Here is a 14,629-nt window from a genome sequence, read left to right as displayed (position 1 = left end):
GAGTACAGGAGTTGGGAGGTCATGTTGCGGCTGTACAGGACATTGGTTAGGCCACTGTTGGAATATTGCATGCAATTCTGGTCTCCTTCCTATCGGAAAGATGTTGTGAAACTTGAAAGGGTTCAGGAATGATTTACAAGGGTTGGAGGATCTGAGCTATAGGGAGAGGCTGAACAGGCTGGGACTGTTTTCCCTGGAGCGTTGGAGGCTAAGGGGTGACCTTATAGAAGTTTACAAAATTATGAGGGGCATGGATAGGTTAAATAGGCAAAGTCTTTTCCCTGGGGTCAGTGGGTCCAGAACTAGAGGACATCGGTTTAGGGTGAAAGGGGAAAGATATAAAAGACACTTAAGAGGCAACTTTCTCACGCAGAGGGAGGTACGTGTATGGAATGAGCTGCCAGAAGATGTGGTGGAGGCTGGTACAATTGCAACATTTAAGAGGCATTTGGACGGGTATATGAATAGGAAGGGTTTGGAGGGATATGGGCCAGGTGCTGGCAAGTGGGACTAGATTGGGTTGGGATATCTGGTCTGCATGGACGGGTTGGACCGTCCATGCAGAAGTGTCTGTTTCCATGCTGTACATCTCTATGACTCTATGGCTCTATGACAATGGACACTCTGCGGCCTCTAATCTTGCAAGGGGGGAGATGACAAAGATCAAACTTGCCTTGCTGTGTGGACAAGAAGAAACAACTTACCTGTGTGATCCTGAGCAAACAGAGACTGTGTACCAACTATGCCAGGAAGATGTCTTTGTGTGCCAAAAGACTGAATGCCACCAAGAATGACTATTGCAGTGGTCAACTGCATCAAAAAGATTCAAAAGTTCATTTACAGAACAAGTCTAAATGTTCCTTACTCTGCAAAGGTGTTGTGTGCAGTTTGATTCATATGTAGCCCTGGTAAGGCTTGTCCTCATTCAGATAGATCACGTAATAAAAGAGACAAAGGGGAGATGTTATCTTTAACTAACAATTTGTTTTTAGAAACCCATAATAAAATATTTGGAGAGGATGAGGTAGTTTGTTACACTCCTACTTTGACGAGAGACTCTTTCAACCCCTTTTTTCCTTCCAAATTCTAACATAGGGCTATGGAATAGTGCTAAAGTATTTACAGGGTGTAATATCTCTTAGTTATTACCTATCTCCACCTGCTTTTGGACTTCCTCCAATAAATCCGCAATATCCTATCCAAATTGCTATATTGGTAAGGGATGGGGGTGCGCTTATGTAAGAGTGTCTAGAATTATCCCCTGTGCTATGATTAAGCGTATTAGTCGTCACTGTTTCTCTGAAGGACCTCGCATGTCATGTGTATGACTTAACGAGAAATATATCTCTATTACCACTGGAATTCAACCCCTATGTGGGGAGGGTAACAACATCCACCTTCATTATGATACCCCGAACGGGGCTAATATTTTCCCAATTATTGGATAGGTAGAACCATTTTGGGATGTCGACATGTTTCTTATCAAGAAACCCACCTCATTCGATTAGATGATTTTCACCCTCAGCACCCAGGACCAAATTATGTAGTCGTGGACTATCTACATACTCCAGGAAGTCACAAATATAGGCCTGTTTCTTACTGGGAAGGTCCCTCCAGTATCTATACTAAACCTGGATATTATTTTTTCAGTTATAATAAGGCATCTAACTAGCTTGTCCTAAATTGAGCAAATACTCTTCATGCTGTGGCTGGAGGAACACTCTTTTCAATTACTGTTCCCTGTCCAATTACCTGGCAACGAGATCATAATTCCCCTTTTAAACGTTCAGTTTCTTCTGACTACTGTGCAGAATGGAAGAATCCAAAGGCCATATCAAGACGTAAAACACACTCATTGGCACATGCAGCTCTTAGCATTCTTTCATTAGGCGGATCTTCAGGAATTATTAGTTATCAAAACAGTAATTATCTCATTTGCGGACTCACGATTTTGGGAAATGAGACAACTGCTGCCTTAATAGAAATTAGGCACATGCTTTCAGAATTGCGCCTATTTGCCCAACAAAGCCGTTATGCCTTTGATTATATACTTGCGAAGGAAGGTGGAGTTTGTGCTATAGTGAAAGGAAAATGCATTATGGGGGGTCACTGATCTTATCAAAAACATTACTAGACATATTGATAATATACGCACTTTTGTCAACCAAACGAATGAAGGTACGGGGTGGGGAGATTGGGGTTTTGGCTCATGGTACAACTGGCTAATTAATATGGCTAAGTATGGTGCTATTGTTTTAATGTTGGTATTGCTATAGTTCAGTGTATTATTGCTAAAATATTAACTTTTATTGACAATATTGGTTCCACCAAGAAAAAGCTTCTTCTCCACTTAGATGAAGATGAGGAAACACCATTGCCTGCCCTTGGTTCCTCTTCGGAGGAAGAATGGCGGTCTTTGGCTGCCACTGAATTGGAATAATTTGATCAATGCCATTATGGTATGGTCATGAGAGGTGATGAGGATCTAAAATTTGAATTTAAATTTAGGTTATTATTAGAAACAACAGGTATATGTAGATTTTCACTAACCACAAAATGGCTTTTCAATTTAAAAGAATACAAGAAAATAGCTGAGAATAGTGATTGAACCCTGTGAACTTCTACTGCTGTTTTGCTGAATTAAGCTGAAATCCAAAGATATGAGGACAATGGAACTTTCATAAAATGATACTGACACATTAATTGACCGTTCAAACTAACCTTGAACCACGACCAGGGCATTATGATTTATGTAAATTAAGACCCCTTTCCCAGGAAATATGATTGGATTAGCCTGTTGTCAATCATGTCACCTTATTACAGTTGATTGGACTTTTCTTGTAATTAAGAACCCTTTCCCAGGAAGTATCATTAGATTACCTTGCTGTAAATCACTCTTACAGATGTTAACCTGCTGCTTTGTGTTTGACTGGGGGAAGTTTTACCCCTCCCCCCCCATCTCTAATTTAAAGTCTGATGAACTCCTATATTGCTCCAGTTCAAACCTGGAATACTCCTCCTCTTGAATGCTGTGCCAATGGGAAATACATATCTCATGATGTCACTGTCCTCCAGTAAATCTTGTGACTACAATATCATGTGAGAGTTTTGCTCAGATTGACAAATACCACAGGGTCCTTCTGAACACTCATCTTCGACCTTAATCCCAAAAAAGTTGCTATTGTTCAAAGATGTCGGATATTCTGATTTCGAATGTTTCAATGAGGGAACAGCTTAATGGATGCTCTACTCTGAGCCTGTCGAAATTCAAAAGGACAATGGTATACATGCAAACAGCAGCACGTTCCTTGGGCTCTGAGAGCCTGGCTACCAGGTTACCAAGGATGAGGACCAAGACTAAGAAGGGCGTTCCTTAGATTGAGAACATTATACCTTTTAAACGCAGAGATTTCAACTCATCGGCCACAGTTTGCAACAGTCCAAATAATTCACTCTGTTTTTCAGCTTCCAAATGCTTGGTGAAATTGCCGGGACATTTGGCCAGTGCCTGAAGACAAAAGTGGAAAAGAAATTTGAAGAAGTGGTTGATGAACTACTACAGGTTAGAAGCTAACTTAGGTCTTTCTCTCTGACTAATTCTCTAAATATCAAGACATTTTTGTAGACAATTGTACAACAGATGTTTGAATGAGTTCAAGTTGGTAAGGGTGAAGGATTGAAAGATACTCACTCCCTCGGCCCACCATTGTATACTGTTCAGTTCATTACACATCTAGTTGGTGGCATCGCTACATGTCACTGGACAATGGTGCAATCGTGCACAGTGAATAAGCTGACACAACGCCTCCACCTTTGATTTTGGGGATTGGGGATTGGTACTGATTATAAAGAATTGATCCCCATGAGCTGGGTTTTCCCCTTCCAGCCAGGCTGTTCTGCGTTAACCCCCTTCCTGCCTGCTTTGCCAGTCAATGAGATCATGGTCTAGATTAGAGTGGTGCTGGAAAAGCACAGCAGGTCAGGCAGCATCCGAGGAACAGATTTTCCTGCAGCTCGGATGCTGCCTGACCCCCCTTCCTGCCTGCTTTGCCAGTCAATGAGATCATGGTCTAGATTTTCCTGCAGCTCGGATGCTGCCTGACCTGCTGTGCTTTTCCAGCACCACTCTAATCTCGACTCTGATCTCTAGCATCTGCAGTCCTCACTTTGGCCTAATGAGATTATGGTGATCACATTTTGAGTCCAGACCGTCAAAGAGTTATCCTGAGACCTGCTGGGTTTCTTTAATTTTTTTTCTTTCTTTGATGACAGTCATGACTAGTTCGTAATTCCAGATTTATTGATTTGATTTAAGCTCCACTAGGTGCCATGATAGGATTTGTCCCCACATTCCATGTCATTAGCCTGTGCCACAGGATTATTGGGCCAGAGATGTTATCACTATGCCAGCATCTCCTTTGACAATCAAAGATCTGTCCTCGGCCTGCTGCAGAGTCCCAGTGAATCCCAGAGCAGACTGGAGGAACAACATCTCACTTTAAACAAGACACTTTACAACCTTGTTGTGGTTCTGTTCGCCGAGCTGGAAGTTTTTGTTGCAAACGTTTCGTCCCCTGTCTAGGTGACATCCTCAGTGCTTGGGAGCCTCCTGTGAAGCGCTTCTGTGGTGTTTCCTCCGGCATTTATAGTGGCCTGTCCCTGCCGCTTCCAGTTGTCAGTTTCAGCTGTCCGCTGTAGTGGCCGGTATATTGGGTCCAGGTCGATGTGTTTGTTGATGGAGTTTGTGGATGAGTGCCATGCTTCTAGGAATTCCCTGGCTGTTCTTTGTTTGGCTTGCCCTATAATGGTAGTGTTGTCCCAGTCAAATTCATGTTGCTTGTCGTCTGCATGTGTGGCTACTAAGGATAGCTGGTCGTGTCGTTTCGTGGCTAGTTGATGTTCGTGGATGCGGATCATTGGCTGTCTTCCTGTTTGTCCTATATAGTGTTTTGTGCAGTCCTTGCATGGTGTCCTATATAGTGTTTTGTGCAGTCCTTGCATGGGATTTTGTACACTACACTAGTTTTGCTCACGCTGGGTATCGGGTCCTTCGTTCTGGTGAGTTGTTGTCTGAGTGTGGCTGTTGGTTTGTGTGCTGTTATAACCAGCCACACTCAGACAACAACTCAGTCTGTTAACTGGAGAGCTCTGATGCTGTAGAAGTCTGGCTGACACACAAAGTTTAAAACACAGTTCCTGGTTTTGAGAAGATTTGTAGCTCAGGTTGAGGTTCTGGATGTAGGTTTGCTCGCTGAGCTGTAAGGTCCATTTCCAGACATTTCATCACCCTACTAAGTATTATCTTCAGTCGGCCTCTGGGTGAAGCACTGTTGATAATTCCTGCTTTCTATTTATATGTTTGGGTTTCTTTGGATTGGTGATGTCATTTCCTGTGGTGACGTCATTTGCTGTAGTGATGTCATTTCCTGTTATTTTCCACAGGGGGTGGTAGATGGGGTCTAACTCAATGTGTTTGTTGATAGAGTTCCGATTGGAATGCCATGCTCTAGGAGTTCTCGTGCATGTCTCTGTTTGACTTCTCCTAGGATGGATGTGTTGTCCCAGTTGAAGAAGAACAGGAAATGACACCACCACCGGAAATGATGTCACCACAGCAAATGACATCACCAACCCAAAGAAACCCAAACATATAAATAGAAAGCAGGAATTAGAAAGCTTTGCCCAGAGGATCACTGATGATGTTACCTAGTAGGGTGACAAAACGTCAGGAAATGAAACTTCCAGCTCAGTGAGCAAACCTACATCCAGAATATTCCCTCTATATGAGATCGAGTTGACAATCCTGATACTCACAGTGGAATTATAATCCTCAGAGTTATGAAACTGTTACCTTTAACTTATTGCTAAATTCCTGGTAGTTGGCATCATCAAACGTGGTCTGACAGGTTTCGGTCTCCTCAGTCAGGTATACCCCTAATGGGAAAGAAATAATTTAACTCAAAAACTACAAACATATGCTCAAAAGTTCAATTAATCTGTTTTTTCTGATGTCTCTGCATTTTAGATTAGATTCCCTACAGTGTGGAAACAGTGCAGGAAGGCTTTCGGTGTTTATAATTTCAGAAGGAAAGATGTTAGTGCTTTGGAAACAGTTCAGCCTCACACCTGCAATGAGCAGATTGCCTTTCGAGGAAAGGCTAGAAGGACTAACCCCTGAATCTATGGAAGTTTAGAAGAGTCAGAGATTTCATTCGAATGTCCACATCGTGAGTCAGGCAGGGGACTCTTCCAATGTCCTTTCGTTGCCCACCTTGTGCTGGGCTGTTTGACCTCCTTCACTGCTGTCAGATTCCTGAATTTTAGGGGCACCCTGCCACCAAGGTGGGAGTCTCGGCTGGGATGAGGGTAGGGTGGTGGTGGTTGGGTTGATTTAAAAACGCTGACGTCAACCGGTTGGGACAACAGTCAACCAATGGTCGAGGTGTTTTGGAGGAGCGTTTGTACATATAAACTGGAGCTGGTTACCCAGTGCCAGGGCAATGGGTCAACCTCTTGTTCTGCCCCAACAAGCTCCTTCTGCCTACTGTGAGTGGAGATGCAGCCAAAGGCCACTGTGGAGGGGGCACGCCCTTCCATTTTCCCCCACTGCGATGTCTTTACTGTTTGCGATGTTGCTTTTTGGTGCAAGTTTTTAAAAAGTGGGTGAGAGAACGACTTTCCCTTTTGAACCAAACTCTCAGTTACTTCCCCGTAACTGTAGTTGGGTGCTCCTCTGAAGTGGTAAGGCCCCAGATGGACCTCCATCTTCAAGTGGATGGTGGCCATGTTTAATTGGACAGGGATACCATCTCCAGGCCCCCTGGAAGTTTTTATTATTACCCCACCAACTGAGGTAGATTCCTGACCAGAAAATAAACCCATTTCCTGATTCCCAATTCTGCAGGTCGACTTCAGGATTTGATCAAGTTTGGATTTTTATTTCTGTCTAGGTCCCACTTAGACACACACACAGTGGTCAGCACTTCCAACATGTAATGGTTAGATTCACTATCCCCAATCCTTATTCTTGGTATTAATCCTGTTACAAATTGCGAAGGACATCCCCACTATATATTTAACAGAAGACTGGTTAAGTCTTGATTAAAGTTGTAAAAACGTATTACATTGTATTTATTAGTTTGTCACCTTATAGTTAAAGATACATGATTGTCTCTTGTGAGATATTAGGCTCAACTTAAGAGAAAGCTGCTGTGACCAGTGGTAGTGTCCCTCCCTAAGAGCCAGAAGGGCCTGGGTTCAAATCTCATTTGTTCCAGAGGTGTGTCGTAACATCTCTAAAACAGGGTGATTAAAACTATCACAGAGTATCTTAGCTGCATGCTGTTAATCACTGAAGCACTCGTTAGGTCATGCACAAATCCTAGCTCCTTCCAGGTTCAGGGGAAAATGAGGACTGCAGATGCTGGAGAGTCAGAGTCAGAAAGGGCTACGTTAGAAAAGCACAGCAGGTCAGGTAGCGTCAGAGGAGCAGGAGGGTCGACGTTTCGGGCATAAGCCCGCATTCCTGATGAAGGGCTTACACCTGAAACGTTGACTCTCCTGCTCCTCGGATGCTGCCTGACCGGCTGTGCTTTTCCAGCACCACACTCCTTCCAGGTTCAGTGCTCCATCTTCTTGCCTTTTATTGTGAGTTAACCCTGTCAAGTACCACACTGTCCTTACTTAGTACTTTGTATAATGGCTCTCAGAGGAGAGAGTTGCATCAAAGGCTCAAGAGGCTTGGGGAGCTGAGGCATTTCCCCAAATGCAGAGAAGATAGGAGCAGGAGGAAGCCATTCGGTCCATCCAGCCTGTACTGCCATTCATACATTTGTAATTATGACATCTTAGATACTATGATTGCCTCTGGTGAGATAAGACATAGAAAGGAAGACAGGCTTGGACTTTTCTTGTTTTTCACAGCCTTGGGACATTCAGATTCACCACACTGAGTCCTTTAAAGGTGCAAACTGACTGTTTAGTGGAGGAAATGGTGAGCATGAGTACACAGCACCAACGCAGCAGGCTAATTGGCAAAGTCAAACACAAATAGAACTTCGACCCACTGCATTCTTCCACCTAGGTCAATCTCACCTTTCTGATCACTCCCTTGAAATGATTCTGTGGACAATTATCAAATTATCTTCATTTAAGAAGATCGCCTCAAGACGTAACATCGAAACACCCTTACATTTTTGGTAAGTTGGTGGTTATTTTACTCCTTAATACTTTGTTCTTTTCACCCCATTTTGACCCCTCTTTTCATGGGTCTTTTGTGCATGCTGCTGTTTGGAAAGATTCATCTGAAATGCACCTACCTGGGACCAGAATGCACACTACAGCGCCCAGTACAAGAACTGTCTGCCGTCTGTGATCCATGTCTGCTTGTTTCAACTCTGCTTGGCAATGGCCAGTTTAACATGCCCTTGGAGTGTGGGTTTATATTGCAAACAGTGAGGGGGGAGAGAACGAGCAGGAATTACATTTGGTGAATCATTAAACAAACTGGAGTGCCTCCTGTTCTATCTGAATGCTTCCTGCAGGGAAATGCATTTAGAAATGCCAGCAAAAGCCCTCAGCTGACCTGCTCAGACAAAGCTGACATTTCCAGTCCTGAATGACCACACAGTCACACAAAACAGCTTGTTCTGAAATGTATCCATGGAAACAAGTTTTTCTTATTAAGTGGGTATGGGAAGGGAGGATAAGGGAGGATGACAACAGGGACGAGTACATGAAAAGGACTTTGTATTTTTGAAATGCAACATCGAATTCTACAAGAAAGAAAGTTTCAGGCAGAAAGGAACGTTTTAGATTTATATAGGACCTTCTGTAAAATCAAGAATTCTCAAAGGAGGATTTAGGATTTTTTGGAGCAACAATCAGCCCTCAGGCCTTCAGACATCCCGATGTAAATAATGCATGGAATAACTCCACAGAGGCTGGCATCCCGTCACCAAGTCACCCTTTATTTATACGTGCATGGTACCAAGACCCAACCTAGCCAACTCAGATCCCTAGACTGAGGACGCTGTCTGAGTCTGCTGTTTATTTTTTTCTTTTTTTTTCTTTTTTCTTTTTCTTAAAACCCCCCACGCTACCACCTAAGTGCGGTAGTGCTTATTTTTTACCCCAGCACCCATGGTGTGTGTGTGCAGGTGTGAGACACAGTGAAAGACACAAAGTGCACGAATCTTTATTCAAATTCCACCACCAGGAAAATAGGAAAACACCCAAGTGGCCAGTGACAAACACTGCCCTTCACATCAAAGCTGAAAATGTGTTGCTGGAAAAGCGCAGCAGGTCCGGCAGCATCCAAGGAACAGGAGAATCGACGTTTCGGGCATAAGCCCTTCTTCAGGAAGCTCTCTTCCTCCCTCTACAAAGAAGCTCTCTTCCTCCCTCTACAAAGAAGCTCCCTTCACATCAAAGGGCAGTGCTGTGTGATCAAAACAGTGAAGGGGAGGGTAGGAACTAAATCAAAATAGAGTTGGAGGGAGAAATAATGCACTCCACTCCCTGCGGCGCCCACCTCTCCCTGAACAACTCCAGGGTGTTGGTGGACACCGCGTGCTCCTTCTCCAAGGACACCCGGGCCCTAGTCTGCTGTTTATATATGTCAACCAGAGCTCCCTGATTGGCCCAGGTTAACATCCCCATTTGGGGATCTCATACTCAATGAGATCCACCTAGCCAACCTCACTCCAATCACTACAACGCAACATTGAATATTGTGTACAAGTGGCAATGTAACGAATTGGAAAATATCTGTTTGATCTTCCTCTCACCAATCCGTGTATCATGGATGACAATGGTGATAGATGGACCATCATACTGTCCTTGTGATGTTGAAGTCCCGTCTTCACACTGAGGATAGTTTCTACCACTTTACCCTTATAACAACCGCGGTGCTGACTGGGGTAGATTAAGGGCATATCTAGCAGAGTTAAACTAGGCTTCCAGCCTGAGCTCAATATAAGCAGCAGAATTGTATTCAAGCACAAGGTGTGACCTCAGGGACCAATATTCTCCCATTTGCATCAAGGTGGGAGATTTACCAGAGTTGAATGAAGAGTGTAGGAGGGCAGGAGCAGTACCAGTAATACCTGAAAATGAGCTGTCAGCTTGGTAAGGCTACAACTCAAGGTGAAAGTGAGCACTGCAGATGCTGGAGATTAGAGTCAAGATTAGAGTGGTGCTGGAAAGGCACAGCAGGTCAGGCAGCATCTGAGGAGCAGGAAAATTGGATTTTCCTGCTCCTCAGATGCTGCCTGACCTGCTATGCCTTTCCAGCACCACTCTAATCAAGGCCACAAGACAGGCCTATCCTAATGTCAAGAAACAGCGTGCAATTGACAGGGCGAAACGATTCCACAGACAGCAGATGAGATCTAAACTCTGCAGTCCTGCCTTATCCAGTTGTGGATGGTGGTGGACAATTAAACAACTCGCTGGAGGAGGAAGCTCCACAAATATCCCCATCTTTAATGATGGGGGAGTCCAGCACATCAGCGCAAAACATAAGGCTGAAGCTTCCGCAGCAATCTTCAGCCAGACGTGTCTGGGTTGACGGTCTATCTCAGCCTTGCCCTGAGGTCTCTACCATCACAGATGCCAGTCTTCAGACATTTCGCTTCACTCGGTGTGATATAAAGAAATGGCTGAAGGCACTGAACATTGCAAGGGCTAAGGTCCTGACAAAATCCCTGCTGTAGTACTGAAGACTTCTGTTCCATGTCTTGCCACATCTCTAGCCAAGTTATTCCAGCATAGATGCAGACACCAGCTGACAATGTGGAAAACTGCCCAAGTATGTCCTAAGTACAAAAAGCAGAACCGATATAACCTGGCTGATTACTGCCCCATCTGTCTACTCTTGACCATCAGCAAAATGATGGAAGGGGTTAACAACATTCCTATCAAATGACACTTGCAAAGGATTAACCTGCTCACTAACACTCTGTGTGAGCTCCACATGGCCACCCAGTTTCTGGCCTCCTTTTGGTCTTAGTCCAAACATTGACAAAAGAGCCAACTCCAGATGTTATTCGAGAGTGACTGCCCTTGAAATCAAGGCAGCATATGACCAAGCATGGCATTAAGAATTTAAGCAAAATTGGATTCAGTGGTAATCAGGTGAAAGCTATCCACTTGGCTGGAGTATTACCAAGCAGAAAGGAAGCTAGTTATGGTTGGTGGAGGGCAGTCATCACAGTCCTAACTCAGCACCAAAGGAGGCAGGGAGACAGTGGTGTAGTGGTAATTTCATAATGTCTGAGGGCAAGGGTTCAAATCCCCCTATGGCAAGTGGTGGGAATTGAATTCAACCTTTAAAAATAAATACCTGGAATGCAATCCTAGCAATGTGACCATGTTGTAAAAACCCGTCTGGTTCACTAATGCCCTTTAAGGAAGAAACTCTGCCATCTGAATCTGGTCTGGCCCACATGTGACTCCAGACCCATAGCAATGTGGTTGACTCTGGGCAATTTGGGATGGGAAATGAATATTGGCCTAGCCAGTGACATCCTCATCCCACGAACAGATCAAAATCGAAGTTCCTCAGGGGAGTGTCCTTGGCCCTACCATCTTCAGCTGCTTCATCAACAATAAATTCAAGTCAATTCAATTCATCTTCTCTCCATCATAAGGTCAGAAATGAGGATGCTAGCCAAGAATTGCACAATGTTCAGCATCATTGATGACTCCTCAGATATTGAAGCGATCCATAACCTGATGATATGTAGCTCCATCCAAGGCCCTAAAGGAGCCTTCCACATCCATCAAAGTTTTACCTGCACATCCACTAATATCATTTATTTTATCTGTTGCTCCCGATGCGGTCTCCTCTACATTGGGGAGACTGGATGCCTCCTAGCAGAGCTCTTTAGGGAACATCTCCGAGACACCCGCACCAATCAACCAAACCGCCCCGTGGCTCAACATTTCAACTCCCCCTCCCACTCTGCCAAGGACATGGAGGTTCTGGGCCTCCTCCACCGCCGCTCCCTCACCACCAGACGCATGGAAGAAGAACGCCTCATCTTCCGCCTCGGAACACTTCACCCCCAGGGCATCAATGTGGACTTCAACAGCTTCCTCATTTCCCCTTCCCCCACCTCATCCTAGCTTCTAACCTCCAGAAACTCGATCCCCTGACCTGTCCGGACTTGTCCGACCTGCCCAGCTCCTTTTCCACCTATCCACTCCACCCTCTCCTCCCTGACCTATCACCTTCATCTCCTCCCCCACTGACCTATTGTACTCTATGCTACTCTATCCACACCCCAACCCTCCTCCAGCTTATCTCTCCACGCTTCAGGCTCTCTGCCTTTATTCCTGATGAAGGGCTTTTGCCCGAAACATTGATTTCGAAGCTGCTCGGATGCTGCCTGAATTGCTGTGCTCTTCCAGCACCACTGATCCAGAATCTGGACAATATCTAGGCTTGTAGATATTCATGCCACACAATGACCACTTCCAACAAGAGAGAATTTAACTATTGTTCCTTGACATCCAATCACTGAATCCACCATGATCGAGATCCTAGGGGTTCCCATTGATCAGAAACTGTAATGGACCATCGATGTAAACACTGATAGAATAATCCCCATTTACCTGGGTGAGTGGAGCTCCAAAAACATTCGAGAGGCTTGACACCGGCCAGGAGAAAGCAGGTTGCTTGTTCAGCGTGCCTTCTACCACTTTCAGCATTCACTTCATTCACCAAAGAAACACAATGGCAACAGTACGTACCATCTACAAGACACAGTGTAGAAATTCACCAAGGCTCTTTTGGCAACACCTTCCCAAGCCAAAACCTCAAGATGAGGGCAACAGATACATAGGAGCTCCAAGGCATTCACAATCTTGACTTGGAACTACATCATCTCTCATTGGCTGTCACTGGGCTAAGATCCTGCAACTCTCTCCTGACAACACTGTGGGTTTCTACCTCAGATGGACTGCAACAGTTCATGAAGGCAACTCAACCTTTCTTTCTCCAGGAAAATTAGGAGCACTATTGAACATAGAACCGCTGGCAGCCCTGTTGATAGGATTGACAATGAAGCTACCAGATCTTAGAATTGTCAGGATTAAAGTGCACAGGCTTGGACTCAATTCTCCACAAGGGAAAAGGTTTTGCGATGCTCTAATAAAAGGTCTCTAAAATTATGAAAGGTTTTAACAGGCTAGATACGAAGGGGATCATTCCACATGTAGTGGAGGTGCCCCTGTCAATATAATAAAAGCAACATGCTGCAGATGTTAGAAATCTGAAATGTGAAGAGTCATATCGGACTCAAAATGTTAACTCTGTTTTATCTGCTACTTGCTACCAGACCTGTTGAGTTTCCCCAGCTATAAGTATAATATTGTCACTAAAAAAACCAAGTTGAGATTGAATGACAAACCTATTTTTCTGGAGAAAGGTTAGAGTGTGGAACTCACTTCCACGGGGTGTGTTTGAGGTGAAACCATAGCTGGATTTAAGGTGAAGCTTGGAAAGCACATGATGAAAGAGCAATGTTTGGAGGAGTTTGCTGTTTGAGTTTTAGAAGCACAGGGACCAGAGCAGGTCATTCAGCCCCTTGTGCTTGGTCCGCCATTCACTAAGATCATGGCTGATCCATGGCCTTGGGTCCATATCCCTAGATGCCATTGCTTAATAAAAACATTTCTATCTCAGATTTAAATTGAACAATTGGATTAACATTGACCTCCATTTGAGGAAGAGCATTTCAAACCTCTACTACGTTTTGCACATAGAAAGCATTCTAACATTTCTCCTAAATAGCCCGTCCTGAATTCACAGGCCATGCCCCCTGGTTCTGAAACCTTCAAGCAGTGAAAATAATTTATCTTTACCTGCCCTGTCTTTCTTCTGCTAACATCCTGAAGACCTACTAAGACCTACTAACCTTCTAAATTCGAGAGAATAAAGGCCTAATTTGTCTAATCTCCTTCATAACGTAAACCATGAAGTCCAAATATCACCCTTGTAAACCTGTGTTGAACTCCCTTCAGAGTCAAACCACCCTTCCAAAGGTATCGTCCCAGATCTGCTCACAGTACTTTGAGTGGAGTCTAACTAAGGATTTGTATAACTGCAGCATAATGTTTGCATCCTTGTCCTCCAACGATACGATGATATGAAGGCCAGCATTCCATTCGTTCTCTTGAATATTTTCTGCACCTGTTTGTGGCATTTTAAAGAGCTGAGCTCCTGAACCCACAGATCTCATTGGACACCCACTGTATTTAACTTTGTTGGATGACAATAGGCAATAGGTGCAGGAGTAGGCCATTCTGCCCTTCGATCCATCACCACCATTCATTATGATCATGAGTGATCATCCTCAATCAGTATCCTGTTCCTGCCTTATCCCCATAACCCTTGATTCCACTATCCTTAAGAGCTCTATCCAACTCTTTCTTGAGAGTATCCAGAGACTTGGCCTCCACTGCCCTCTGGGGCAGAGCATTCCATACACCCACCACTCTCTGGGTGAAGTAGTTTCTCCTCAACTCTGTTCTAAATGGCCTACCCCTTATTTTTAAGCTGTGTCCTCTGGTTTGGGACTCACCCATCAGCGGAAACATGTTTCCTGCCTCCAGAGTGTCCGAT

At 44.4% G+C, this 14,629-nt stretch overlaps 1 protein-coding gene and 1 long non-coding RNA gene across 2 annotated transcripts in view; one reads left to right on the top strand and one right to left on the bottom strand.

Moving 5' to 3' along the window:
• si:ch1073-126c3.2 (uncharacterized protein LOC555816 homolog) overlaps positions 1 to 8,496 on the bottom strand; it is a 35,343-nt gene extending 26,847 nt beyond the window's left edge. Inside the window, exons 1-3 of the mRNA XM_043678704.1 lie at positions 8,319 to 8,496; positions 5,852 to 5,934; positions 3,394 to 3,508 (exon numbers count right to left, since the gene is read on the bottom strand). Of these exons, the coding sequence (XP_043534639.1) occupies positions 3,394 to 3,508; positions 5,852 to 5,934; positions 8,319 to 8,379 (259 nt within the window). The 5' untranslated portion in view covers positions 8,380 to 8,496. The remainder of the gene's footprint in view (positions 1 to 3,393; positions 3,509 to 5,851; positions 5,935 to 8,318) is intronic.
• LOC122541759 overlaps positions 1 to 14,629 on the top strand; it is an 82,896-nt gene that overhangs the window by 62,406 nt on the left and 5,861 nt on the right. The gene's annotated exons all lie outside the window — the stretch shown is intronic.

This window comes from Chiloscyllium plagiosum, chromosome 38, assembly GCF_004010195.1.
Source record: "Chiloscyllium plagiosum isolate BGI_BamShark_2017 chromosome 38, ASM401019v2, whole genome shotgun sequence".
NCBI lineage: Eukaryota > Metazoa > Chordata > Chondrichthyes > Orectolobiformes > Hemiscylliidae > Chiloscyllium > Chiloscyllium plagiosum.
The sequence above is the reverse complement of the archived record's forward strand: the minus strand, read 5'-3'. Positions and strand labels throughout refer to the sequence as shown.